Here is a 26,292-nt window from a genome sequence, read left to right on the forward strand (position 1 = left end):
AAAGTACCCCAAATCCTTTAAATCAAATTGTTTGCATCACACTACAGCATTTCTTTGAAATAAACCCCAAGGGTATCCACGTTTGTGTCCTGAATTCTAGCCTTGGAGCTGCATGTCAACTGCATGTCCATTTTTTGACCTGATTTCCAACTGTCACGTTGGTCAATAACATTTTCAGGAAAAAATATAAAGAAGCAAGGTTTCCTCATGGGGAATAGCAGCTGTTAAAAGTTAAAAGTTGCGATTGCACGCTCTGGAAAAATCACCTCTCCGTCCCGGGAGGACTTGTAGTGTCTGGAGGTGGGTCGTTAGAAAATGCAGCCAGGCAGAGATGATGCTGCACCATACCATTAAAGGTCGCTTAGATATTTTTGTCAATAATACCTCTATAAAAATACAACCACCTTTTAAGAAAATGAAGAAAAAGACCCAGTGCACTTATTGAAAAGAGAAGGGGTTGCTCCAGTGTTCCTGGTTTGATTGGCTGCTATTGTGCTACAGCATTTCATGGTGCTATGTAAAAAGAGTAGGTCTCATAAATCAAGTCTCACATACCTTGCCAGAAAATACTGTTGAGGGGCCTTGAGCATCACTGAGTGACAGATTGGGACGCTAAGCCACTAGATTATTATTATTATTATAAAGTCATTCAAATGTGTCATTCAAATGTGTCATTTCCAAGAAAACAGTAACCTTCATGTAGCGTTCATTTCAAAAGGTGAAAGCATTTTTGAGATATTGCCGAAAATCCAGAGCGGTTTAGTCAATGCCGAAAAAAATGATTCCTTATTGGAAACCCCTATCTAAGAAACAGCTTCTGACATCAACCAGGGGTCGAAATTGCCACTAGCCCGCTAGCCCGGGACTACCAGATTTACAGCCGGGCTACTGATTTTTCCAGTTTGATAGCCCGACGGGCTAGTGGAAAAATAATGCAAAAATCATCATCACAAACAATAAAGAACTATGTTATTGGTGTATTGTAAAGTTTGAGCCGTGACGCGAGACATAATGTGTCTTTCGGGCTACCAAAATCTAATCAGGGCTACTAAAAATTATTGGTCACTAGCCCTGCTGACTACCATGGAAATACACTTAATTTTGACCCCTGTCAACATTTCTCAAATTAAAATATTTATATCTTAACAAAAACTTATATCTTTTTCCATAACCAAACTACTTCAAAGTGAAATGGTTCTCAAAAAAACGCTTTACACTATCAAAAGCTTCTGTACTTCTATAGCCGAGTAAGTTTTTATTGCCAATTACTTTTTCGGAGTTTGGTTACTGAATGTATCCCTTGAAAGTAGCCATAAAATCATGAATGAAAAAGCAAATTTCTAAAACTTCCTGGTGACCATGGATGTTTATACAGGAAATTGAATACCACCCCGTATTATTTTAGAGTTTTTTCTTCTAAGCTTACAAGATCAAAGGTCAAAGAGAATTATTCTGTGTCCTGGTTGAATAGTTATGTTAACTGCCATCTATGTCTCTTTGTAGAAATGCATTCGTGGAGAGCATCCCTTTGTGTTTTCCTTTGTCCTTTTCCTGTCCTTTTTTCTTTCTCTTTTGTCAAAGAGAATTGTTCTGTGTCCTGGTTGAATAAATTTAACTGCCATCTATGCCTCTTTGTAGAAATGCATTCGTGGAGAGCATCCCTTTGTGTTTTCCTTTGTCCTTTTCCTGTCCTTTTTTCTTTCTCTTTTGTCAAAGAGAATTGTTCTGTGTCCTGGTTGAATAAATTTAACTGCCATCTATGCCTCTTTGTAGAAATGCATCCGTGGAGAGCATCCCTTTGTGTTTTCCTTTGTCCTTTTCCTGTCCTTTTTTCTTTCTCTTTTGTCAAAGAGAATTGTTCTGTGTCCTGGTTGAATAAATTTAACTGCCATCTATGCCTCTTTGTAGAAATGCATCCGTGGAGAGCATCCTTTTGTGTTTTCCTTTGTCCTTTTCCTGTCCTTTTTTTTCCCTCTTTTGTTTTGTCCTTGGTCTTAAAGGTACCGGAAATGAGCACACAATGAACACACACGTACAAATGTATTTATACTGTATTTCTTTATAATGTCTATTTTTACATACATGGCTTGAGACATTATAGAGTCCTTTTATTTTCCCTACAAATTGTACTGTATTTCTTAAAGGAACACGTTGCCTTGGATCGATTGAGTTGGTCTTTTAAAAGCGTTTGTAACCGTTTGTTATAAAATGCATATGGGTAGAAAGATCCACACAAACACGCCTCGAAATTGCACGGTTTTCCTTATACCTCGTCGACTAACACGGTCGGCCATTTATGGGAGTCAAATTTTTTACTCCCATAAATGGCCGACCGTGTTAGTTCGCACAGTAAAAGGAAAACCACGCAATTTCGAGGCAAATTTATGTGGATCATTGTATTCTACTTTTAAAACACCTTTCCAACCATATATGCATTTTATAAAAAACGGTTACAAACGCTTTTTATAGACCAACTCGTCCGATCCAAGGCAACGTGTTCCTTTAATAACCTCTTTATTTACTTGTATGGTTTGAGACGTTAGAGTCCTTTTATTTTTTTCATATTTTCTCCATATTGGGTACAGCCTAATGAGCACACATTCATCACACACTTAGAGCAGATGTGTTTATAACATCTTTCTTAAACCAAACATGCATGTTTGTAGGCGATATATATAGCAGTCATCACCCAAAGGTGATGACTGCATCCATCAAGAAGACATAAATAATTGGATTATCTATGATGATGAGTGAGGTATAATATTACAAGGGGTAATACAGTGTGATGACAGCAGACTGGAGAGTAGTCTCTCCCTGTTTAGTTTTCTTTCAAAGATCCATCTCAAGAAGAGGGCGCTAGCAATGGAAATTAACAAAATGAGGGATAAGATAATAAACAACAGGAACATCTTGAACCAAGACTACCTTGAGAGGAGACTGCAATACAGATGATGAGATGCAGTGACCTCAAATTACATCAGCCATCTTTACAGTTTATTTCACTCTGCGGTAGTAGAATAAAGAAAGACAGTTCTCTAAGAACAAACTCTACCGGGCAAGTAGATACACCCATGTCGTTACCGCAAAACAAATAATATATTGATACCTCACCACGCAATGCCTCAAATTCCATATGTTTCTCTGAAGTTGGAGAAGATGGAAAAAGATCTCATGGTCGAGCGACAGGGTTCTCTCAAGATGTTTTTGTTCAAGCTCTGAGGAATCTGAGTTCAGATTTTTGTTGTCCTAGTAAAAATACAGAAATTAAAAGAATCCCTTCAAAACAAAATTCATGGTGGCTTCTTTTATCTTCCGATAACCTGTCACTCATGATTTACACGCAAGGGCTAGTAGTGTAAGGGTTAAGACTAGCTTAGGAATAGGATTAGGACAAGAATGAAGTAAAGGGTTAAATTCATTTAGGGTGTACAAACACAGTTTAATACATATGTAGGAACCGACAATGTAGGTTTGGTCGATTTCACAAAGAGTTGGGACTAGTCCTACATGTACTAACTTGGGACTATTTCTAGGAGATGTTAAAAACTTAAGGCTAGCCCTAAGTTAGGATGAGTAACTCTTCCTAAGCCAAGATAAGACTAGTCTTAACTCTTTGTGAAATCCACCCCTGCTCAGCAATACTAACGACATGCAAAATCCTGTTTCACACCACAGAGCAAATTCCCCAGAGATAAAAAAAACTCTTTTAAATTTGTTGGGAATTCCCCCCCCCCCCACACACTTAATTCATCCAGTGTGAACGAGGTGTTGAATACAATACATAAAATATCACTCCCTGATAAAAACAAATTTCAAACTGGTCTTAAAACCCCTTCTTCTGTTGTCAAGATATCTAAAGATTACCAATATTTTTAAAATATTAAGAGTACTCTTATTACCGTGGGTGGGTGTTGAGCTTCCTTTTGAGACTATGTTAGAAAGATCGTACGATTGCTAAAAAAATCCCCACAACTACATGAATGTAAATAGTAACTAACAGAACATGTACGCCATGTAAATCACTTAAAAAACATCTTTTTCCTTAGTGTCTGTTTATTGCTTTATTGTTCATTTGTTTTATTATCTGCATTGCTATTGTTTGTCTAAAGCGCTGTGGTCTAAATGAAATGCCGCTATATAAAAACCCATTGTATTGTATTGTATACTGCATGCTTATTGTTTGTGTTTCGACTGTAATTCAAAGTACGTCATCTGATCGCTGTAATAATAGGTATTACAGTAGAAGGAAGGGGTTGGATTTTAAGATGACTGATATGGCTCTTGAAGGTAATCTTTGAAAAGAGAATAACAATCTGAAAAACAAATTCATGAGATTGAAACCGTTGGATTTTCAATTCATTCTGAGCCTTATATTGAGGCCTTGGGATGCCTATTTACTCTTTGAAAACCGAGTTATTGCATTTAAGAACAAAGATTGCTATTTTACTTGGTGTAAAATTACCAAAAAAGAAATTAAAGTTTATTTCTTAAGCTATTTTTTTAGGAAATGGCAGATCTGATTTACATATTATTTGCTTTACCTCCCCCCTCCCCCATAAAAAAAATAGGGGGGGGGAATTTGTTTTTATAGATAAATCAACATCTCTACAGTAGGACCTGCATTATGCACAATTTATTTTCATTAATTTTTTTCAAAACATGTATGTCAGTACTCCATGCTTGTTATTGGTTTCAGTCGTAATTCAACCTACGTCATCACTGTAAATACAGGTATTACAGCAGAAGGCCGGGGTGGATTTTAAGACAACTGATTCGTCTCTCAAAGGTAATCCTTGAAAAAAGAAATACAATCTGATAAACAAGATTCATGAGATTGAAATCGTTTGATTTTCATTTCTTTCTGAACCTTTAACGGAGGACTGGGGATTTCAAATGCCTTACTCTTCCACTCTCTCATGGTTTAACTACTTTCACATCAATAATCCAAAGCAAATTCCGTTCCACCCACAATATTTTTTGAAAGAACTTTATCCCCCATCCCCTATTATGCAGTATAAAAAAAAGGTAAATTTCATTTGAGAACAAAGATTGCAATTTTGCTTGGTGTAAAGTTACTATTAATTTTTTAATTTATTTTAAGCTGGTTTGTTTAGGAAATCGCAGTTTCTGATTATCTGATATGTGTTTTAGAATTTTATATCCCCCAAAAATATTTGAATAATATTTGAACTATTTATACGCCTATAGTATTATGTATTACACCCGCCTGATTGAACCAACATTTCTATAGTTCATTATGTACGATTTACTTTCATTAAATTGTTTCAATTTTCTTTTCGTTATGATCCGTTTCAGTTCATGCGTTTCATTGCTTTTCATTTCAATTACGTTTTTAATTAAAATACCAAATGCCCTCACAGAGCTGAATTACAGTGTGGACTTTTCAAAGGATATACATCCAAAGGGACCAATTCACCATGTAAATACATAGATTGCCATACCCTTGTTGAGGGTACGGTACAGTTTATACCAGCAATATGTTAGTATACACACAATGAATGTTTATGAGTGCAATGGAGCGAATAATGTTCATGAGTTGAAAGATGGATTGTTCTATTCAATGAGGCGGAGCCGAGTTGAATGGAACATTCCAGCTTTCAACGAATGAACAAATTTGTACCATTGCACGAATTAAAAACATTCATTACTTGTTTTATATATAACATCCAAGTAGATCTTTGTCATTTTGATTGAAACAACTTTCAAAACAAACAAAGCGTAGGCCTACAATTGTGAAATTACACCCGTTTCTCTTTGGGGTCGGCCTGTTGGATTCAACAGTCACAATGTGCGTTTTGTACAGCTATTTTGAGACACGCAGAAGTGGAATGCTAGTACTAAATATTATATGCCTTGCAGTAACACTGCTGCGTTACCAAAGACACGCGCAGGCAGTGATGTTTTTACTCAGCTTTTTCGTTCCATCCGAAAAGTACCATTGCACGCTACAATGGTACTTTTCGGATTGAACGAAAAAGCACAGTGAGTGACTCAGCGTGCAATGGTACTTTTATTTGCTATCACGTGACGGACAATCCTCCAATCAAATGGCAAGGATCTGCTTGGGTGTTATATAATAATTGTTTTAACACCCCTTACAAATATTCTGCCTTTTCATTGGTTAAAAGCACGTCACATGATATGTCTTAGTTTTACTAGACGGCGGCCGTGTGATAGTGCATCGCGTGTGATAAAGAACAGTTGTTTTACTCATTTCCTAAAAATTGTAGCATTTTAAAAACAAAACTTTTTTAAGGAAGGATTTCCATCCTGACTGTTCTTCTAAGTCATGTCCTAATCTGTGAATATTTATATTTTCAATCTCACTAATGTTGCACGCACACCCTTAAGGCAGAAAGTACTGCTTGACATATTTCTTTGGTGAGCAAAAATTTAGTGGGCGCAAGCAAACTTTATCTAGTATCAATCAGCCCTAGTTTCGATGCTGAAATAAAATAATAAATAATTTGAGCCGGACATTATTATTTTCAGGATTATTTTTTAATGCAATCAATAGGGTAACTGTGTAAATTTGTATAGATATAACTATTTGTTATTCATCCATGTGTTGATTGATTAACTACAACCTACAACATGCCATGTGTTCTCTTTCCCAGATGCAATATAAGATATACTTTATTAGGGGGCCAATCTGAATAGTCAATTTCATACCAAGAACGAAAATGAGAACAATAAAAATACACGCCCTTGATTGGTTGAATTGCTCCACGCAGAACACGCCCACGTTCATTCAACCAATCAATGGGCGTGCATTTTTACCGTTGTCATTTTCGGTCTCGTTATCGGGGCCTGTGTGACCAAGCCTTAAGGCACTCATCAGCAGAATGACATAAAAAGATACTAATGATTATCCGGAGGGAATTTTGTTGTTGTTGTCATTGTTCTGATGAGTGCCTTGTGGTACGAAACAGTCTGTCCACTGTCCAGAACAGAGCATAGAGTTATATATAAGAACTAGAGGGCGCACGAGTGATGCTTCGTGCACAAATGCCATGGGACCGCAAGTTGACAAGTGCGTCGTCCTGCACGCGCGTAGAATATGAAATACACGTTTTAGTTTTTTTTATTGAACGCTCACGCGATGCTGTTTTTTCAACTTACAAAATGGCCGCACAAACACACGCTGTGAGATGCCAGTTTTGTCAACTTAGAAAATGGCCGCCTGCTCGCATGCCGGAGCTCGTATATAGGCCAGTGCGCCCTCTAGTTCTTATATATAACTCTATGGAACAGAGATATGCCAAAGTTTTATTTGCCGTATTCTGAATTTATTTTAAATATACAATATTCGACGGCCAATTGAGTTCGAATTGTCACAGGTTTGTTATTTTATGCATGTGGAGACACCAAGTGAGAAGACGGGTCCCATTACCAATTGTGTCCAGTGCCTTAAACCATAAAGAATGATTTGATGTCTGCGATTGTCTAAGCGCATTAGAGCATTTTAGGAAAATAGATTAGTGCGCTTAAATTTAAGAGTTGCTCAAACCCCTGCTGGTGACCCTATAGCCTGTCATATTGAATTTCAAGCCGTGACTCTTTAAAATGTATTGTCTTCCGAGTGTCATTTCTGAAACCTCCTTGCTCTGTGCTGAAACATTTGTAAAATGCTCTTGAGGATGGAGAGTGGTTCAGACAGAGCAAACGTAATGTGTTTGTTCCATAGAGTTATATATAAGAACTAGAGAGCGCACTGGCCTAAATACGCGCCCCGGCATGCGCTTATGCCGCCATTTTCTAAGTTGACAAAACTAGCATCTCACAGCGTGTGTTTGTGCGGCCATTTTGTAAGTTGAACAAACAGCATCGCGTGAGCGTTCAATAAAAAAACCTCAAACGTGTATTTCATATTCAACGCGCGTGCAGTGGCGTTTGTGCACGAAGCATCACTCGTGCGCCCTCTAGTTCTTATATATAACTCTATGGTTTGTACTCACATTTCACTGTTGGAGAAAATTTGTTCAGATCAATTTTAGTAAAAAAAATATGTTGGGCCAATTACCACTAATGAGCAGGCCTGGAATTTCGGTCTTGCAGGGAGTCACATTTCATATGAGAGGGCACTTCCATCACTCTGCGTATGGCGCCAAACACCCACATGTAAAGACCAGGACCAGGGCCAATTCCATAAAGCCTGCACATTTATAAGCACAAAAACTTGCTTAGCAGACTCAGGTAACCAGCTGTCATTCCATGAAGATTACATTGTTGCCATTTGTGCCTCATCACTCACGTTTTGCTTAGTGAAGAAAAGTGCTAGGCAGTATTTTCTGCTAAATGGCTTTATAAATATTAGGCCCATGGGCAACAGACCTTGGCCCATTTTTATAAGTCATGACGTCAGCAGAACAACTTGCTGAGCACTTAAAATCATGCTTAGCCAAAAAAAAGCCAGAATACAATATGAACTTTGCCATTTCTGTGACCATGCGACTGGTACCCCCACTCATTTCTTGCTTAGCAAAGAAATTTGCTAAGCAGATGCTGAACAATTTAATGACATTGGGCCCAGGGCAAAATACCTGAACTGTGCCCCCTGTGTTTAATCGAGGCCTATCCATAGCCCTTGAATGTCAAGACTGTGTGTTTATACAACTACAAGGACTGTACAGCAGAGGAGTGTTGAAAAAACACCAAGATTCCTGTTCCTATAAATAAACAAACACTGGTGCTTCCTACCATAGAGGTTCCTACATAGGTGGAAGTACTTTGTAAAATGATACTGGAATTTGTGTTTCAATTTGGGCTCTCGAGGTCAAAGTCATTTTGCAATCACTCATTTTCCAATGAGATTGAGTCCTAGCAATTTTTTCTTTTTCTTTTTCAAGATAATTAGTCTCGAAACCTCACAGTAGAATCAGTCCTTGAATTACACAGAGGCCTGATACATAGGCATTGGCCTTTGTTGCCCTGGTCTTAGCCTTGGTGCCCTTTCAAAATTGTCTTTATGTCTTTAAGTTTCTCCAATGTTCAGTAAGGGGCCTGGGGTGGATTTCACAAAGAGTTAGGACTAGTCTTATCTCGAGTTAGGACCAGTTACTCGTCCTAACTTAGGACTATCAATGCAATTTGTATATCTCCTAGGACTAGTCCTAACTCTTTGTGACCCTGGACTTTCATCGTTGAAACAGGTTGATAGGGCAAGGCCATTGTCATTTTGCAAAGAGCACTTCAATTGGAAAATCTTAGAGGCGATGGCAAACTTTTGAAAGGGGCACCAAGGCTAGGGGCAACAGAGGCCAATGGCCTCCATGGTCTGTGTGATTTTCCAGGACTGATGTAAGTGCCCTTTGCAAAATCAAAACGGCCTTGCTCTCCCTCAAAGATGAAATTTCAAGCCTGCAAAAAGGCCACTGTTTGATACTGTTATTAAAGTGCAATTATTGTCAACATCCAAAAATGTTTCATGCTGTCACATTTTAATGGTCTTGGTCTGTACATGTTTTTCGTGTTTGTACTGAGTTTATTCTTGAATTGTATAGCCTATTCAATCATATGTAGTGCATTGAAGTTTGCCTTTTTATATATTGCGCACAAAATTCTCCATTCGAATCTCAATCGGGCGTCCAAGTTTCGAGTTAATAATGAAAGAAAAAACGTCCTGGTCACACGAAGTTGTGTGCTTTCAGATGCTTGATTTCGAGACCTCAAATTCTAAACTTGAGTTCTCGAAATCAAATTCTCGAAAACCACGTCACTTCAGAGGGAGCCGTTTCTCACAATGTTTCATTCTATCAACCTCTCCCCATTACTCGTTACCAAGTAAGGTTTTATGCTAGTAATTATTTTGAGTAATTACCAATAGTGTCCTCTGCCTTTAAGAGTGAAGTTCAAGGCCTAGGCATAGCACAAAGTGCAACAATTTTATTGGTTTGTACTTTTTACAAACTGGTAGGTACTAGTCGAAACAGAAGGTTTGAAGACTGTGGCAAAGCCCTCACCATATAAATTACTGTTGTTTTACTACAAGGATACTGCAGTATTACTGTCGTTTTTACTGCAGTAAAGTTAATCTACAGTAAACTAAGAATAGAAAAACTATAGTATTACTTCAAAAATACTGCAGATTCACTATAGTTTGACTTGGGTTTTATTGTAGTAAAACTAGCTTTACTGTAGGGAAAACTTTACTTGTACTTTATTTACTGCAGTAAAACTTTATGTCCTTTAGTAAAAGTATAGTTTTACTATAGTAAATCTATGGTGGATTTTTATAAGGGACCTTTGCGACAACAAGTCAACACCCTCTGACCCTTTTTTTTTCTTCTTCTTTTTTTCTCAACAGAAGTCAAGTCAATTGCACACATCAGGTATCGCCCACCCAGAAAATGTACACGCAGCCATCAACCATGCCTGTCTTGGACACAAGATCCTGATGTTTTTTTCTACGTTGGGTCTTGAAGTGATGTGCACAGGTCACCATGAGAGCTCGTCTTAAAATGCCAGTAGTCTTTGCCACCTTTCTGATTATCATCTCGCTGTATGTATACATCCATGAGATTGGATTCAGCCAAGCCACAGTTTCCGACAGCCACGAGTCGAGTTTCTTCTCTCTTTCCTCGGTCAGGAGGTTCTTCACCACACAACTCACCGTCCCGGAAAATGTCAGAACTTTAGGAACACTGAATTCTACCGACGGCTGCCGACGATTGTGGCTGGCGGGACAGTCGCTTTGGTTTGATTACAAGTTCAACGCAAGCCTGAGTCCGGTGTGGACGCGGCACAATAAAAAATTAACTCCAGTGATCAGTTCATGGTGGAAGGTGGGTAGTTTCTGAATGTAAAAGTCATTACGGGGTCATTAGGGTATGGTTTTGAACCCTGACAGTTAGGGCTGGTTATTACATGTAGGCCTGGGCGATTAGTCGCACCTCAAATAGTCGCGAATTTGGCACTACTCTCGAATAATTTTTCATTCCCAAGATGCAATGCAGCATGTTGATTGCCACAGGGACATTATAGCAAAGTTCAAAGTAGGTGAAAAATGGCAGTCGCGACTCGACTAAGCAATCAATAGTTACAACTTCGACACTAGTCAGTCACACTAGTCGCCCAGGCCTACTGGGGCCAATTTCATAGAGCTGCTTAAGCAAAAAAATTGCTTAAGCACGAAAATAGCTCCCTTATTTTACACATGTTACTGGCCAAAATGTCATGCCATATACATTGCTTATGACTAGTATTTAGCTGTTGTTTACTTAGCATAACAATTGAGTGGAGTCTTGGCCGGTAATCTGATTTTACTAAGCAATGAACTTTTTGCTTAAGCAAAATTTTTTGCTTAAGCAGCTCTATGAAATTGGGCCCTGGTTATTGTACCTGTGTCTTCTAGCAAGATACATTAATCTGCTTCGTTTATAATGACAACAGCTCGGAAGGTATACCACTACACCACCTAGACTACCCTACCATCCCTACTGTTGCCATCTTTATAACAAGTACGTTTTTGATGAAAATGAAACAAAATTTGTTCGGGGTCATTACCAATGTGTGACCTTACCGTAAGATATTGACAAAATAGGGACACTGCCAACATAGGGCTAGATAGCTCAGTTGGTAGAGCGCCTGGCACGTTAATCCGGAGGTCGTTGGTTCAAATCCCACTCTAGTAAATTTGTTGTTCAACCCCAGATATCGTAGAATAAAACCATAAATCCTTTGTTATTTTTCAGACGCTGCAAACAAACAAACTCACTAGCGTCCCTGATGTTATAAACGAAGCACTGAAGGTTATCAGCGACGAGGACCCGTACTGGGTGAGGGACTTGTCCAGATGTCTGCGATGTGCTGTGGTAGGCAACTCTGGGAATCTACGCGGCAGTCAGTATGGCCAACTGATTGATTCGCATGACTATGTCTTCAGGTAGGTGGTGGTAGTTTGATAAAAATAAATACACAGAGACACGGTTCGTTTGAGTGGGGAGCACCTGTGGATAGGGCGCCTTCAGACCATTCAACCTCTGCTGGGGTCGAAATGTCAGGCCATTAACTTTTTTTGCAGTAGTAAATACAATTTACTACATAAATACTATAGGGCCTTGTTGCACAAGGCAACTTTTACGGCCAACTTGAAGGCAACCTACTGCAGTGCATGCTACATGATCACTGCTGTAGCACAGTAGTCATTATTTAAACGATGTCTTACGATTCCCAAGAAAAATGTGACTCACTCTGTGAAAATGAGTCAGATGTCGCCCGGTGCATTATTAAGTTATGGACAGTTTAATGTGGAAAATATAAAAACAAAAATGTTTTGGTTAACCTTCAGAAGACTTACTTTTAGGCAATAAAGCTATGAATACAACAATTTTGTGATCATACTTATGTCTTACTTGTATCCTTTTGCGCAAAATGGTAGTTTAAAACAACACTTTACTTGTAATTTGTTTTTCACAAAAAATGATGTACATGTATTGGCTAATTTCAAACGGGAGTAACTCAGCAACGCGATGCACCCCAAAGCTTAAACATATACCAAATTACTGCTGCTGGTGTGTTCTTTCCAGCCATGCATATAACTCAATTTTTGAAATTGTCAACATCTGACTCATTTTCACAGAGCGGGTCACAAATATGTAAACATTGAACTGTATGTAAATGGCTTTTCTTCTTTGAGAACTGGTTGCCTGTAAATTGTCTCATGTACCATGACCTTTATTAGAGCATGATACACTGTACTCAAGGCGCATTCTACGGCAGGTTTTTGAATTTGTCGAACTATGTGACCGATTTATGGAACACTATATAAGGGAAACAAGGGGTGTAGTAGGCAGCCACTGCCAGACACTGGGGCAAATCCCTTCTCTTAGTGAAAAAGTGTAACTGGGTTCTTTGTGCATGACACATCACACAGGACCCATTGCTTTCGGAGCAATGGTTGCTAAGTGTCTTGCTTAACCCTCTAGTCCCTGCACCGCCCGAGTTTGCTGAAAATATATTTAGTTTTTTTCTCAATTGTTGCAGTAAATTACAAGAATCAGAGTTCAAATATCAAGGGATAGCCAAGGCTTATTAGTGACATACATTTTTTTGTCCTTTTCGCTTATATTCGTCACTTGAATAGGCCTGAAGATAACATATTATTTCAAGTTCAGAAGTGATACACGTAAGTCTGTAGGGAACAGTAAGTGCCACTCATAAATGGCTTTCTGTAGTTTTTATGATGATTACATTTTATACGGTGAAAATGAACACAATAATTTTCAAGGCTTTTTATGTCTGGGGCAATGCTTATACTGATAATTGCTAATGAGTTAGTTTTCGACAATCTCATCATGATGAAAGACAATTTCATTTTTGTTTAAAAATGAACGTTTTGTTGCTAAGACTAAGAGCTAAATTATTTCATCATCATTAGCGTTGAAATTTTACAAGTCAACTGTGAAGGGGAGGAATAAATAATGATCTATAAACCATTGTCATTGACTTGACCTACTTCCACTAATGACTATTGAGTTTTAATTTGAGGTTCCCCTTTCTTTTTCTAATAATAATAATAATAATAATACTAATAATACATGTAGTAGGTATTTGATATGCGCTAAATCAATCTTTACAGATGTTCAAGGCGCAAGCAGAGACAATGTAAACACAAAAATACAAGTACATATCCAGTGAATGCTAAACAACCAATAATAATAACACCATTTAAAAACAAAAACAATGGGAAGAAATCAGAGGAGGGAAACCACAACAAGACCTGCAGCATTGAGCCAACACAAGGTAGCAAGGTTTCCTTCTACCGCATGTTACATTGTATCGCTTTTGGCACCTGGGCGGTCAATTGGTTAAAAGGTTAAGTCCAGGGCTCAATTTCAAGCTCAAGCTCTTAAGCAGAAATACTGCTTGACAAATTTCTTTGCTAAGCAAAAATTGAATGGGCACCAGTCACAATAAAAAGTTAAACGTAAAGTAATTTTGGCTGGTAACCTGCGGTACTTTTCTGTGTTTAGCGACTTTTTTTTCGGCAATATCTAAAGAAGAAACGTGACTATCTTATTTGAAATAAAATTTTCACAGGTTAGTCTTTTCTGTAAAATATCTACATTTATATTGGCTTAAAACAATCAAACAGTTAAAAAAAAAAAAAAAAAAATTGAACTTTGCCTTAAAGACAATGTTTCTTATTCGTGTCCTTCCCAATGGCAGAATCAACAAGGCTCCTACAAAAGATTTCATCTCAGATGTAGGCTCGAAGGAAACCCATCGCTTCACATATCCAGAGAGCTTCATGGCACCGGGGCCCGATGCCAACTTTGTGCTGATGGACTTTAAGCTGCTGGATGTTGCATGGCTGACCAGCGCACTAACCAACGGCACCGTAACAAGGTACTGTATCAAGGCTCAAATTTATTTTACCAAAAATTCTCCACGAGACACTTTGATTGAAAAGTGTGTTTCGTCAACTGACTCTGCGGTAGTACAGTTAATTACGATCCTATATAAGCGAAGGTAGTAGTCCCAGCCAATTTTCTATATTTCTGGGAGGGCACATCTTTTTTGATGACAGTTTTTTTTTTAACTTTTGCCACTCCCTAGACGGCCTGTGCTTGTTTTATTGTTTTGCTTGTCCGAAGAATTAAAATAAATAAATCAAATAAAATATCCTCCGCCCAGGTAGTATTTAAAAAGCAGGACAGTTCTTTTCAGAACTCAGAGAGTCTCCCAAACAATCCGATAATGTACTCTGTGGTAGTAGAATAAAGACACTCTAAGAACAAACTCAACCTGGCAAACAGATCACACATGGTGTTACAGCAATAATATTCATTCTCAAAGGTTTTAATGTAGTGACAACACAGCACACACAGGTACATTAGTGTAACCAATTTAAACTTTGTGATGTTTTAAAAAAATTTTTGCAGAACGTACATGAACGTCAAGAAAACCATTAACGTCACCAAATCAAAGGTAAGCCAGGATGGCGACAAATCCATTATACTCAAATTATAAAAACGAGCTCAAGAAAATTCTTAAGTTATCTGCTAGTTTAAAAATGTCTACAAGCCTGCCTCAATAAAAAACAAATAGTCAAATGCCACCTTGCTACAAAAGCAATTTCTAAGGAAGCATAGATTGTGTGCTTCTTGTTTGCTTTCTCCTATTTTTATTTGTTGCTTTTTACTTTTAAATATTTTATGAAATGAATTACTTCATTTATTTACAATTTTTGTCTCTTTTCTCTTACCTTGTTTCCCTCACCTGTCTTTTTTGGCTAGGTCTGTTTGTTTAATGTATTTCTATTTCTTGATGGCATCTTTTGGTGTCGTTTTTACTGTTAGGACCCCAATGGCATTATTGGCTTTTTGGGGCGATCCTTGGATAATTTTTTGCCTGTTTTTCTTCTTCTTGTTTTCTACTTTTGTTTGTTTGATTTCATTGTTTAACCTCATGTAATGTATGTAAATTTTGTTATGTTATTGCTGTATTTTATCTATCAATCAATTAATCAATCAATCAATCAATCAATCAATCAATCAATCAATCAATCAATCAATCAATCAAAGTTCTGGTAGATCTAATTTCATTATCCGATTTCCGTTTTCAGGTGATGATCTACAATCCGTCCTTAATGCATCACATTCACACAGAGTGGATGGAGAAACACGGCCGGTACCCATCAACAGGGAACCTGGCAATGTTCTTTGCTCTTCAAATTTGTGATGAGGTTCGTAAAAACGTTTTATCAATCCTAGAAATGTTTACTAGTTATGATATTTTTCATACTTTAGTCTGTTTTCCAATTTGTTTGCCTTTGGATAAATCAGAATAAATTGTGATTTAAATAGCCTGTAAGAGCCTACACCATGTGTACATTTAGATCAGTCCTTGTTTTCTATAAAATATTCCTACTTTTTTTCCAAGGACCAAATATCTCGACTGACAACAGTTTAAAAACATTTTTTATTTGAATTTGAATCTAATTAAATCTTGCAATCTGTCCTAAATTGATGTTTGATTTTCCTCTATTTTTGGCGTTCAACTCCCTTTCTATCAGGTGAACCTGTTCGGCTACGGGGCAAACTCCAATGGCAACTGGGATCACTACTGGCAGAAGGACGACGGCTCGCACAACTCATTCTTCAAGAAGACCGGCGTACATGACAGCGACTTCGAACGTTTAATCATGATGAGCCTCCAGAGCGCTGGCAAAATCAAAATATACGCCGGGGTCAGATGATCGCTCCTGAGTCATCAACAACAACAACAACAACAATACAACAACAACAAGGACAAAAACAATAACAACAACAACAACAAAGACAAAAACAAGAACAAAAGGTATTGTATAATGAAGGGAATCTACATGTATGCCGAGGTCAAATGATTACTCCTGAATCATCATCAACATCAACAACACAAACAACAACAACAACAAAGGATGATGACAAAAGCAAAAAAAATGTTTGTAGGTCGAGGGAAGTCTAATCATCCGAAGGGAGCCAGCTACCTTGTAATTTTTTTTAATTTGTTTGGAGTCACTTCACTAGAGGGGGAAAATTACGTTTGGATGCATTGCGCTATATAGACCCCTTACATTGGTCGCCATCTTTGATGAAACGTGCACGCAAGAAGGGCTATCATTGGCCGAGAGTCATGCGCAGCGCGTGTACGTGTGATTGGTTCCATTGTTTGTCATCAAAGATGGTGGTCATTGACTTCATGTGCGAAGCCATCCATTGACATGGCTATCCAAAATATGGATGCTTGATTAATTTTTTGTGAGATGTTGTGTTGCCATAAGTGACAGATTTTAACGAATCAAGTTGTGAAACTCATTTGTTAAAATTTGGTCAATGTATCAAACATTTATATTTCTACCGAGAACAGTTTTCTCGTAAACCAGTTAACAACCGGTAGTCCTGTTAACATGCCAACGTTTTCTGTGCCAGATATTGGATGATGTGCACATCCATTGTTTAATCCATTGTTTAATAAGGTTAGCTTGCCTGGACTTACCATTGTGTTGCATGTTCTCTCCGTGCAACGCTTCGTTTTTCCCATGTAAAGAGGGACAGTGTACTGGAATTCACGCTCATAATCTCCCTTTTCTAGGGAGTTATTGTGGATTACAGACCAATTGTTTGGGGTACAAAAGAGAACTACATGTATTAGGATTACACAGAAACATCAGAAACCCTGGCACTAAGTGCTTGAACCAGAGAAAAACTTGTTTTCTGTCTTTTTTTTTTTTTTTTTACCTTGTTTATTTTTTTCACATACACTCAAGCTTTATGAAGCCTGTGAACTTACACATTCCAATGAAAAGGGTGAATATCCCACAAGTACTTTAATTAAATGCATGTTAAAGAAATTTATTATAACAATAGTACAGATAATTCCGTAAATTTTATTCAAATTAAAAATACATAATATCTTAATTTTAAATCTCCGCTTTAATCTTGCCACATTTATAAAGTTTTTTTTTCTTCCCGTTATTGAAGCTAACAGGAATCAACTGTTTATGAGGGGGTGATTAAATTTTTGATGGGAGTTTCGGTTGAATAGTGCCCTTTCAGGTTTTGTTTCTTTCATATGTGTACCAAATAGAATTTAAACCGTAAATGAAAAATGATTTAATTTGAATCAAATTCAAATTAAATTGTTCTCTTTGAAAGCCAAAGTTACCAAAGATTTTGGATTAGTACTAAATGCATAGCTGTATGCATCTCTCAAAAAATTCACATATTTTTACTTCTCAAAAGGTCAATCAATAGACCCTATGCCCAACACACAACGCACTTACCCTTGCGTCCCCTGTCCGTCATTTCGTGTGTCAAAACATGCACAAAAGGATTGGACCCCCCCCAAAAGGCAGAAACGGTCGAAGCGCACTGTTCAGAGGTGCATTTACACGTGTACCATCCTTCGACACACAATATGGCAGACAGGAGACCTGTGTGTATATAATGCGCTGTGGTTGTGAAATGTTCGTATTGAAAACCAAATTTGTTTAGCCAACCCTCGAGTTACTGGATGCAACTATGCTGTTTAGTACTAGAATCTGCTTAGCACAGAAAAGTCTTGCTTAGCAGGAACTGCTCACGGGCCATGGTCTTACACAAGTTTGAGTACACTACAGTTGGGCTTTTCCAACTATTGTTGTAGCAAAGAGCAAGGACCAGGGGTGGATTTGACTAGTCCTAACTCTTTGTGAAATCAACCCCTGTTCCCATTTTTCTGGTTCTGTTAACTTGGGTTTTCTGCACTTATGGTCCAAATTGTGGTGCTAGTCTTGTAAGAGAGACAGTGCTTTTAGTAATATCAAGTTGGTGTGAGTACAAGAAAAACCTTGCTAACTTGTGAAATTACGTTTATAAGCATCAATTTTCTGCTATCCATTTTTTTTTTTTTGCTTAGGGTAAGAAGAGCCATGAAATCAGGCCAGATTTTGAGCTTAGCATAAAGCTGTAACAGCAGTTTATTTTGAACATTTTCTTTCAATGTAGCAATTTCATTCTGTACATTAATCAGTAGTCTTTCTTTTGCTGTGTACAAAGCTTTAAAATTTATCGCAAGTTCCCTTAGCCAGCCATATAACTCTGGGGAATTTGCACTGGCCTCCGGGTGTTTTATTAGCATTTACCAGCAGACCAGTGTTTATGGGTGCGTTTGTTTAGCTTCCCTGGGTCGACCCTGATCTGTCCCTGGTGCAGTCAAATAGCTTTGACGTCATTCCAGGGGCTCAAAGAGTCAGCCCCCAATGCCCTGCTTGTGGAGTGGGTCACTAGGGGGTGACCCAAGGTGCATGCTGTTACCTTGAGAGTGCGAGTGAGCACTTCTGGGTCGACCCAGGGAAGCTAATAGAACGGACCCAATGAGCGAGTGCTGCCTGATAGGCCAAATTTCATGAAGCATGTAAGCACAAAAACTTGCTTAGCACCCAAATTACTTGTTTTCTTTAGCAAAAAATAAGTTACCAGCCAGAACACCATTGCTGCGTCTGGTGCCCCCATCATTTCTTGCTCAGCCAAAAAATTTGCCAAGCAGAGTTTTCTGCTGAACTGCTTTATGAAATTGGGACCTGGTGATTGATAGTTTAATTTAGCCTACCTCATATCCATAAGGTTTTTCTTCACAATATTTTAGCACCCAATAGACTTGTATTATGCTGCTACAATCTTGGTCATGTTCCCGTATCCAATATTCCTAATATCTATCGAGGGAACAAATGGAACCAGACTATTTTTTCTTACAGCCATTGTTTGGTCACAATAGACCTTTCTTTTGTTGATAAACAAACCGCCTTGGTTGTTATGGTTGGCCGAATGTTAGTAAAGCACTAAACAGATGTTTAACAAAATTCAACATTTTCTTCAAATTTTCCATAAAATAAAATACCTCTTATAATAAGTTGTTTTGTTTTAAACAAAATAAACAAAGTTGAATACATTGTTACCAAAAACTTTTCTTGATTTGCACTTATGGCTTCTCATAGTTTTCCAATCTGGGTTGGCAAAAACTTTGGCTGTGATGTTGCAAAAGAAAGGTCTATGATTTGGATTGGAGAAAATATAAAGATGGACGCCTCATGATAAAGGTTTTTTGTTTGCCTCAATCGAGGCTTTTTGCTGTGCCTTTTGTTTATGCACGGTACTTGTATTTATTGGTTTTATGACGGATGTAGATAATGATATGTATACCGATGCTTTTAAATTTTTATTGTGCAATCAAAATAGTAGCGAGTTGATCAATTACGTTTGTTTATAAATTATTATTAGTACTACAGCATTTAATTTGTTAATTGTTTATAATATTCATATAGATGAATGCTTATGAATATTTGTTGGAGTTTATCTGGTTCTTCTGATCAGTAGCTGTGTTTTTATGTTAAAATCACCTCCAATCACCTTACAAAACAAAATCATTGATGCATCTAGATGTCTTGCATCTGCAGATTGTGTCAGAAATCTAGTGGGTAGTTGACCACCGAGTTGTCCACCGCCGTATCCTACTAGAACCATCTCTACTCAAACATTTGTCAAAAGAGAATTTCACATGATGCTACCTCAAACCTCACCAGACTATACTCCCACCATGCAAAGTTTCAAATCCTACTGATGTCTTGCATCTGCAGATTGTGTCAGAAATCTAGTGGGTAGTTGACCACAGAGTTGTCAAACGCCGTATCCTACTAGAACCAACCCTACTCAAAAGAGAACTTCACATGAAAGTTTCAAATCCTACTGATCACATATAGCTGCAGTCTTCTTTAAAGGCAGTGAACAGTATTGGTAATTACTCAAAATAATCATTAGCATAAAACCTTACTTAGTAACGAGTAATGGGGAGAGGTTGAGTGAGAAACGGCTCCCTCTGAAGTGACGTAGTTTTCAAGAAAGAAGTGATTTTCCACGAATTTGATTTCGAGACCTCAGATTTAGAGTTTGAAGTCTCGAAATCAATCATCTGACAGCACACAACTTCGTGTGACAAGGGTGTTTTTTTCTTTCATTATTATCCGGCAACTTCGGCGACCGATTGAGCTAAAATTTTCACAGTTTAGCTATGTTGTGCGTATGTTGAGATACATGAACTGTGAATGCTAGTCTTTGACAATAACCAAAAGTATCCAGTGTTTTTAAATATTAGATTTAGAAAGGAGGACCGTTTTCTTTTCCTTTGGGGTCAAGTTTAAGTTGGATTTATTTTATCAAAATATCTGACAATAATTTACATTAGGTTTAGTTTCACATGCCAAATATTGTAATCCGCTCACATTTTGTGCTTTTATGTGTTGAAATTTGTATGAAATGTTATGTTTATTTCAAAATTATGTGTCAACAACTTTATAATGCCAGCTTTTAATATGATTTAATTAGCTTTTAATTAAGTGATCATTGTGTTTTATAACACTAGTCCCTGTACATTAAATGAATTGAATCGTTTGAAACGTTCTGTATTTAAAAATATTTTATTGTAAGTTGAGTTAGCACTTCCACCAGTCACATCATTACATTGAAGATTAGTCCATAGCTATATTTGCACCATGCTAAAACATCAAATGATAAATTGTATCCATTGTGTTCATGAACAAAATAACAATATTTTATTAAAACATTTGTTGTTGATATTGACAATGTTTTCATAAAGAATGTTACATAATAAAACTAGAAATCTTATAGCAAAAGGGTTGTAGTTGCTTCCATATATTATTTGTGAGTTGGGGGGGGATGTCAATTTCTTTCTTCCAAACTCCCTAACAGCATCCTCCAAGAAATCATCCAAATCCTCCAGCAGCTCATCTTAAATCTTCTGTAAATCCACCCACAACTTCCATCAAATCCCAATCATTCAAATATTTCCCATCTTCCAGGAGAACATCATGATCCTCGCGGGAGATCATCCCCACCACCATATGGCCAGATGTGGCTTATATCGTTGATATTTTGACCTGTTATTTTCAGGAAAAATCTAAGGAAAATGATTAAAGGAACACGTTGCCTTGGATCGGACGAGTTGGTCAAAACAAAAGCGTTTGTAACCGTTTTTTATAAAATGCATATGGTTGGAAAGATGTTTTAAAAGTAGAATACAATGATCCACACAAGTTTGCCTCGAAATTGCGTAGTTTTCCTTCTACTGTGCGAAATAACATGGTCGGCCATTTATGGGAGTCAAAATTTTGACCCCCATAAATGGCCGGTGGTTAGTCGACAAGGTAAAAGGAAAACCACGCAATTTCAAGGCATGTTTGTGTGGATCATTGTATTCTACTTTTACAACATCTTTCTACCCATATGCATTTTATAAAAAACGGTTACAAACGCTTTTCAAAGACCAACTCGACCGATCCAAGGCAACGTGTTCCTTTAAGAAACAGAAATAATGAAATTTCAGAATTGTAAATTCTATGTGAACAAGGAAACATTGGAAAATGTCAATTCGGTCCAATAACTTTTCTTTGACAGGGCTGAAATAGTTCAAATATTGTGAACGTTTGCAGCCGCAATAGGCATTTTAGTACAATCCGCTTGTGGCCACTGTGGTCTCTAAAGGGTTAAAGGGAAGGTACACGTTTGGTAATTGTCAAAGACCAGTCTTCTCACTTGGTGTATCCCAACATCAGCATACAATATTAAACCTGTGAAAATTTGAGCTCAATTGGTCATCGAAGTTGCGAGAAAATGATGAGAGAAAAATTACCCATTTGTTGTTGGACGAATTTGTGTGCTTTCAGATTATAAGGAATAAAAGACTTCTGGCTAAGAAATTACCTCTTTCTCAAAATCTATGCTACTTCAGAGGGAGCCGTCTCTCACAATGTTTTATACTATCAACAGCTCTCCAATGCTCGTTACCAAGTCAGTTTTTAAGTTAATATTTGTTTTTAGTAATTACCAAACAAGTACCTGCCCTTTAAAGTCTGCAAGAACATTTTTAAGAAACCGCAAAGAATGGATGGCTCGATGACCATGAAATTTCAGGTTTGGTTAATTTATTTCACACATCATCTCCACTATCCGAATCATCACTCCCATTACCCTGATGGGCTTTGATTGTTTTTATGCCAATAATAGTGTCTATTCTCAGTAGTTCTACCACTGTTTGAACCGCGTCATTCCACAGCATGAGCCTACCCAGCAAGGTCTCCAGCACCCCACACTCTGCCAAGTCACAAAGACGGCCAGATTTACCATGAATGCCAAGACTTTCAGCGTCTTTCAGACTGGACACCATTTGTATAAATGATGATCCATGACTCCCTCGGGAAAATGAGTTCTTAAAGAGAGTTCTGGGAATGCAAAGAGCAGACTCGCTCAGGATATGTAGGGCCGTCTTCATGGAGGGATTCTTGACTACGTATAGGGAGTCATATTCGGTGGAGTTATTCTTACGCAGATTTTGGAATAATTTGTACAAGAGAAATTCCGCACATCCTCCTCCAGGGAGGCAGAGTGCTACTTGGTTGTTTGTTCGTACTGTTTGTTCGTTCTCTTGCTTGTTTGTGCGCGCACGTTGTCTGTTTTCTTGTTTCGGTTTGAATGAATTTGTTTCTGTAGCACTTGAATTGCTACTTTCTAAATGTAAATGATTCAACTGATCCACACATGGAGTATCATCTCCTGTTGAAAAATCACACAGAGTTGAGTCAACACCATCCTGGTTTTGGTAAGACTCACAGCTATTAGTGAGTTTGGGTGGTGCTTCCTCATTCACTGAAGTATTAACCTCAACCTTGCCCTCTTCAATGTCTGTGAGCCAACTGGTGTCCAGCCACATCCGCAGTGTTTTGAGAGTGTTATAGACAGCTATGAACCACTGTCTGCAAATACCTTGAGTTGGAGCACAGAGTACCAGTTGTTTAGCTGCTGCGTTCTCGCTGATGCCAAGGTGGACTCCAACATGTTGCCCTAGGAGGAACCTCCGACAGAAGCTAGCAAAGCCTGGTTCTAGAGTCTGCGCTGCTATACTTGTGGTATCGTAGATGATGTCGGTTTTTGTCAGTTGTGCGAGTCTCTTCAATTCTCCCTCAGGTATCATGTGAACCACTGAGATATCAGCTGCTCTGCAGTGGGAGACTGAAACATCCGAGAGAGCCTCTGACGACAGGACGAGCCTCACATTAGATCGTTTTAGGAAGTCGATCAGAGTCCGTGTGTGAACCATTCCATACTGAAAGATCTCTGCCATGGCGTCGCTGTTCCTAGTGAGGAGTGTCGACTGGACTTCAGGTATCCACTTATCGAGGGAACAGTTGAAAATCACAAATGGAACCTTGGTGAGAGAGTCAAGGTCTTCAGACTGAAAGGAGAATGATCGCGTTAACACAACGCCATCGATAAGTATGGACTTGACGACAGGTTGATTTGTGACTTCAATGCAAGTCACATCATAATCAACAATAAGTCTGTCCAGATCGTTCCTCAAACAGCCGATATCGTCGGAGCTTCCGCATACAAGGTCTACTGTTAAGCTAGCTACATGCTCCGTTGATCGCTTGTTGAACTTCCCACTGAGAGCAGTTTTCACCATCTTAGAGCAGATGCTCAACACTCTTTCCCTTTCACCTTCAACAAGATTTACACAAATGCAGCTCTTTAGTAAGTTGGTGCGAACTATCCCTGGAAATGTCTCAGAGAGGATCGTTTCAAGAGCATAATTAATTTGAATGAGATCTTGCTTTGCGGAACACTCCTCTGCCGCTGAGTCTCTAGGAGTCACGGCTTTCTGCAACTGTCTTAATATTTCAGTCACTATCAGTATTAAGGATTTAGAATTGTCTCCTGTGACGCCATGGTGTCCTTTGATCTGACCCACGATCCACCTGGCTATTGGGTGTGACAAATGTAAAGAGGTCAGAAGGGTGTATCCGTCTCCTGTTATCACCACATTACCAGTTGGTGAGGTCAGCATGGTGTGCAGGCCGTTGGGACCGAGTGACCTTTGGAGGAGGCCCTCTATAGTCTGGCATATCGCCAGAGCATCTTTGAGGGTGACTGGAATTGCCTTCTGCATATCTGATGAAACTCTGATGTGAAAAAAACAAAGAATGATTTGTTGGTCTACTGCTAGTACTACAATAAACAAAACAAACAATGCCAGAAACCTAATAATAACACACATTTCCGTCTTTGTGTATTATAAAGCCATTATCTTCACAATGACACAAGTAGGCTTGAATCCTTGATTCTGATTGGTCGATCCATAGCAACAAGAGTGTGATGTATAAACCGATATTGTTCGGCCCATATCACTACCTGCATCTTTTGTGTTCTAACTGTATGCCAAGTTTGCTTGAAGATAAAAAAGTTATCACACGCACGCTCGTGCCTCGTGGAATACGAACAAATATAAATTTCTTTCAAATTTTCTTCAAAAAATATTAAGAATCAATAGTCTGGACCAAATTGACAAAAATAGTACCTGAAATATCTGACACAGACTCTGACAGATAAGGACTGACTGACTGTAGTGTGCTGTTCAGTGGAATTAGACAGTACAGTCGTTTGACCAGTTCTGGATCACTTTTTGAATTCACATTGTTTTTTGTTGCAATCTCTTTGATATCTTAAACAAAAAAGTTTATCAGTTTACCTAAACATGTCATAAAACTCACCAAGTATTCACTGACAAAAAAAGATTAGTTCTTTTGAAGAGGCTTTGAGAAAAGTATCGTCACCGGTTTGACCAGTTCAGGATCAGTTGAATCTATTCTGAATCAGAAGAGTGCCCTTTATTGCAAACCCATACTCCCATTCATAAAACTGCCTCTCAAGGACACGAAACCTCAGGGGTGTGTTGGCATGGACTTGGACTTCCTTTTCTTTAGCGAATGTCATGCAAGTGTCTTCAATAGCAGCGCAAAATCCCAGCGACAAAACCACAAAACAACAGCAAAGGCAAATGAAAAAGTGAAGTTTAATTTTCTAAAAAAAAAAAGAATTCTACAAGAATTTGTTGAAGTAATGTTTCTCAAAAGCAGCTAAATAAACTTTCTACTGCAGTAGTATGATTTTACCTTACTTATTAAGTTATTGCGGCACCATTTGACGCAATGAGGTGTTGAGTGATCCCGAACTGGTCAAGGGTAAATTGCCCCCACAAAGAAGATTTTGGTAACTTTGTCTCCTCAAAAAAACAAAATGACTGCACATGCAGTATTAACAGGAATGTTTTTATACACATTCTTATCATTTTACATAAATATTTTTTGCCCCGGCACTCCAATTCTAAAGGTAAGAAGTTGAAAGTGTTTTTCAACCAACACTTTTAAATGAAAAAATGATCAATTTCGCAGATAACCTTCTGGAAAACGGTCATAATTTATTTGCTGATGATATTTGGCACCTTATTTTTAGGTTTGTTGGTTTAATGGGTGTTAATCTTCACCTTTATCAACAGAAATTGGTAATAATGAGAAGTGATATAATTATTTGGTTATTGCAAAGTTGAAGTGATCCCGAACCGGTCAATGATCCCGAACTGGTCAAATGACTGTAGTCTGACTCTGAACTGAGTCATGTCACTGTGACTGAGTGACAGTCAATGAGTCCTGACACACACACACAGGTTGTGTGAAATTGTTGAAATTACTATTTTGTACAGGAGCAGACGTGCGTTTCATATCAAATTTAATATATCGACCACATTATACTATTACTAGTAATGAACCCTACTTACCGATATTACATGTAGAAGTTCAATAAAATAACCCCAAAACACCGACAACTAATTATCACAAAAACAGACGATGGACTGTTTTCTCTGCTGTCACGTTGTTATTGTTATAACCGCAAGGCTCTTGAG

The 26,292-nt window shown here is 38.1% G+C and overlaps 2 protein-coding genes across 4 annotated transcripts in view; one reads left to right on the forward strand and one right to left on the reverse strand.

Annotated features, from left to right (window-relative positions):
* Window positions 1-21,556, forward strand: part of LOC139934661 (CMP-N-acetylneuraminate-beta-galactosamide-alpha-2,3-sialyltransferase 2-like) — a 34,441-nt gene extending 12,885 nt beyond the window's left edge. Inside the window, exons 3-9 of one of the 2 annotated variants that reach the window (XM_071928993.1) lie at window positions 4,697-4,786; window positions 10,328-10,805; window positions 11,715-11,905; window positions 14,191-14,370; window positions 14,907-14,952; window positions 15,590-15,709; window positions 16,040-21,556. In XM_071928993.1, coding sequence (XP_071785094.1) covers window positions 10,464-10,805; window positions 11,715-11,905; window positions 14,191-14,370; window positions 14,907-14,952; window positions 15,590-15,709; window positions 16,040-16,222 — 1,062 coding nt within the window. In that variant the 5' untranslated portion in view covers window positions 4,697-4,786; window positions 10,328-10,463 and the 3' untranslated portion in view covers window positions 16,223-21,556. The remainder of the gene's footprint in view (window positions 1-4,696; window positions 4,787-10,327; window positions 10,806-11,714; window positions 11,906-14,190; window positions 14,371-14,906; window positions 14,953-15,589; window positions 15,710-16,039) is intronic. The other variant, XM_071928992.1, reaches the window with a different exon arrangement.
* Window positions 21,557-21,816: 260 nt separating this feature from the next.
* On the reverse strand, window positions 21,817-26,260 carry LOC139934660 (BBSome complex assembly protein BBS10-like). Of its 2 annotated transcripts, none has more exons than XM_071928990.1 (2): window positions 26,167-26,260; window positions 21,817-24,514 (listed from the first exon to the last, which is right to left on the reverse strand). In XM_071928990.1, exon 2 carries the CDS (start codon window positions 24,499-24,501, stop codon window positions 22,486-22,488), a length of 2,016 nt encoding a protein of 671 aa, XP_071785091.1. In that variant the 5' UTR covers window positions 24,502-24,514; window positions 26,167-26,260; the 3' UTR covers window positions 21,817-22,485. The 2 variants fall into 2 exon arrangements, with proteins under 2 accessions (XP_071785091.1, XP_071785092.1); XM_071928991.1 differs by lacking the exon at window positions 26,167-26,260 and adding an exon at window positions 25,103-25,394.
* Between the last annotated feature and the right edge of the window lie 32 nt (window positions 26,261-26,292).

Source organism: Asterias amurensis, chromosome 3 (genome assembly GCF_032118995.1).
Source record: "Asterias amurensis chromosome 3, ASM3211899v1".
Taxonomy (NCBI): Eukaryota; Metazoa; Echinodermata; class Asteroidea; order Forcipulatida; family Asteriidae; genus Asterias; species Asterias amurensis.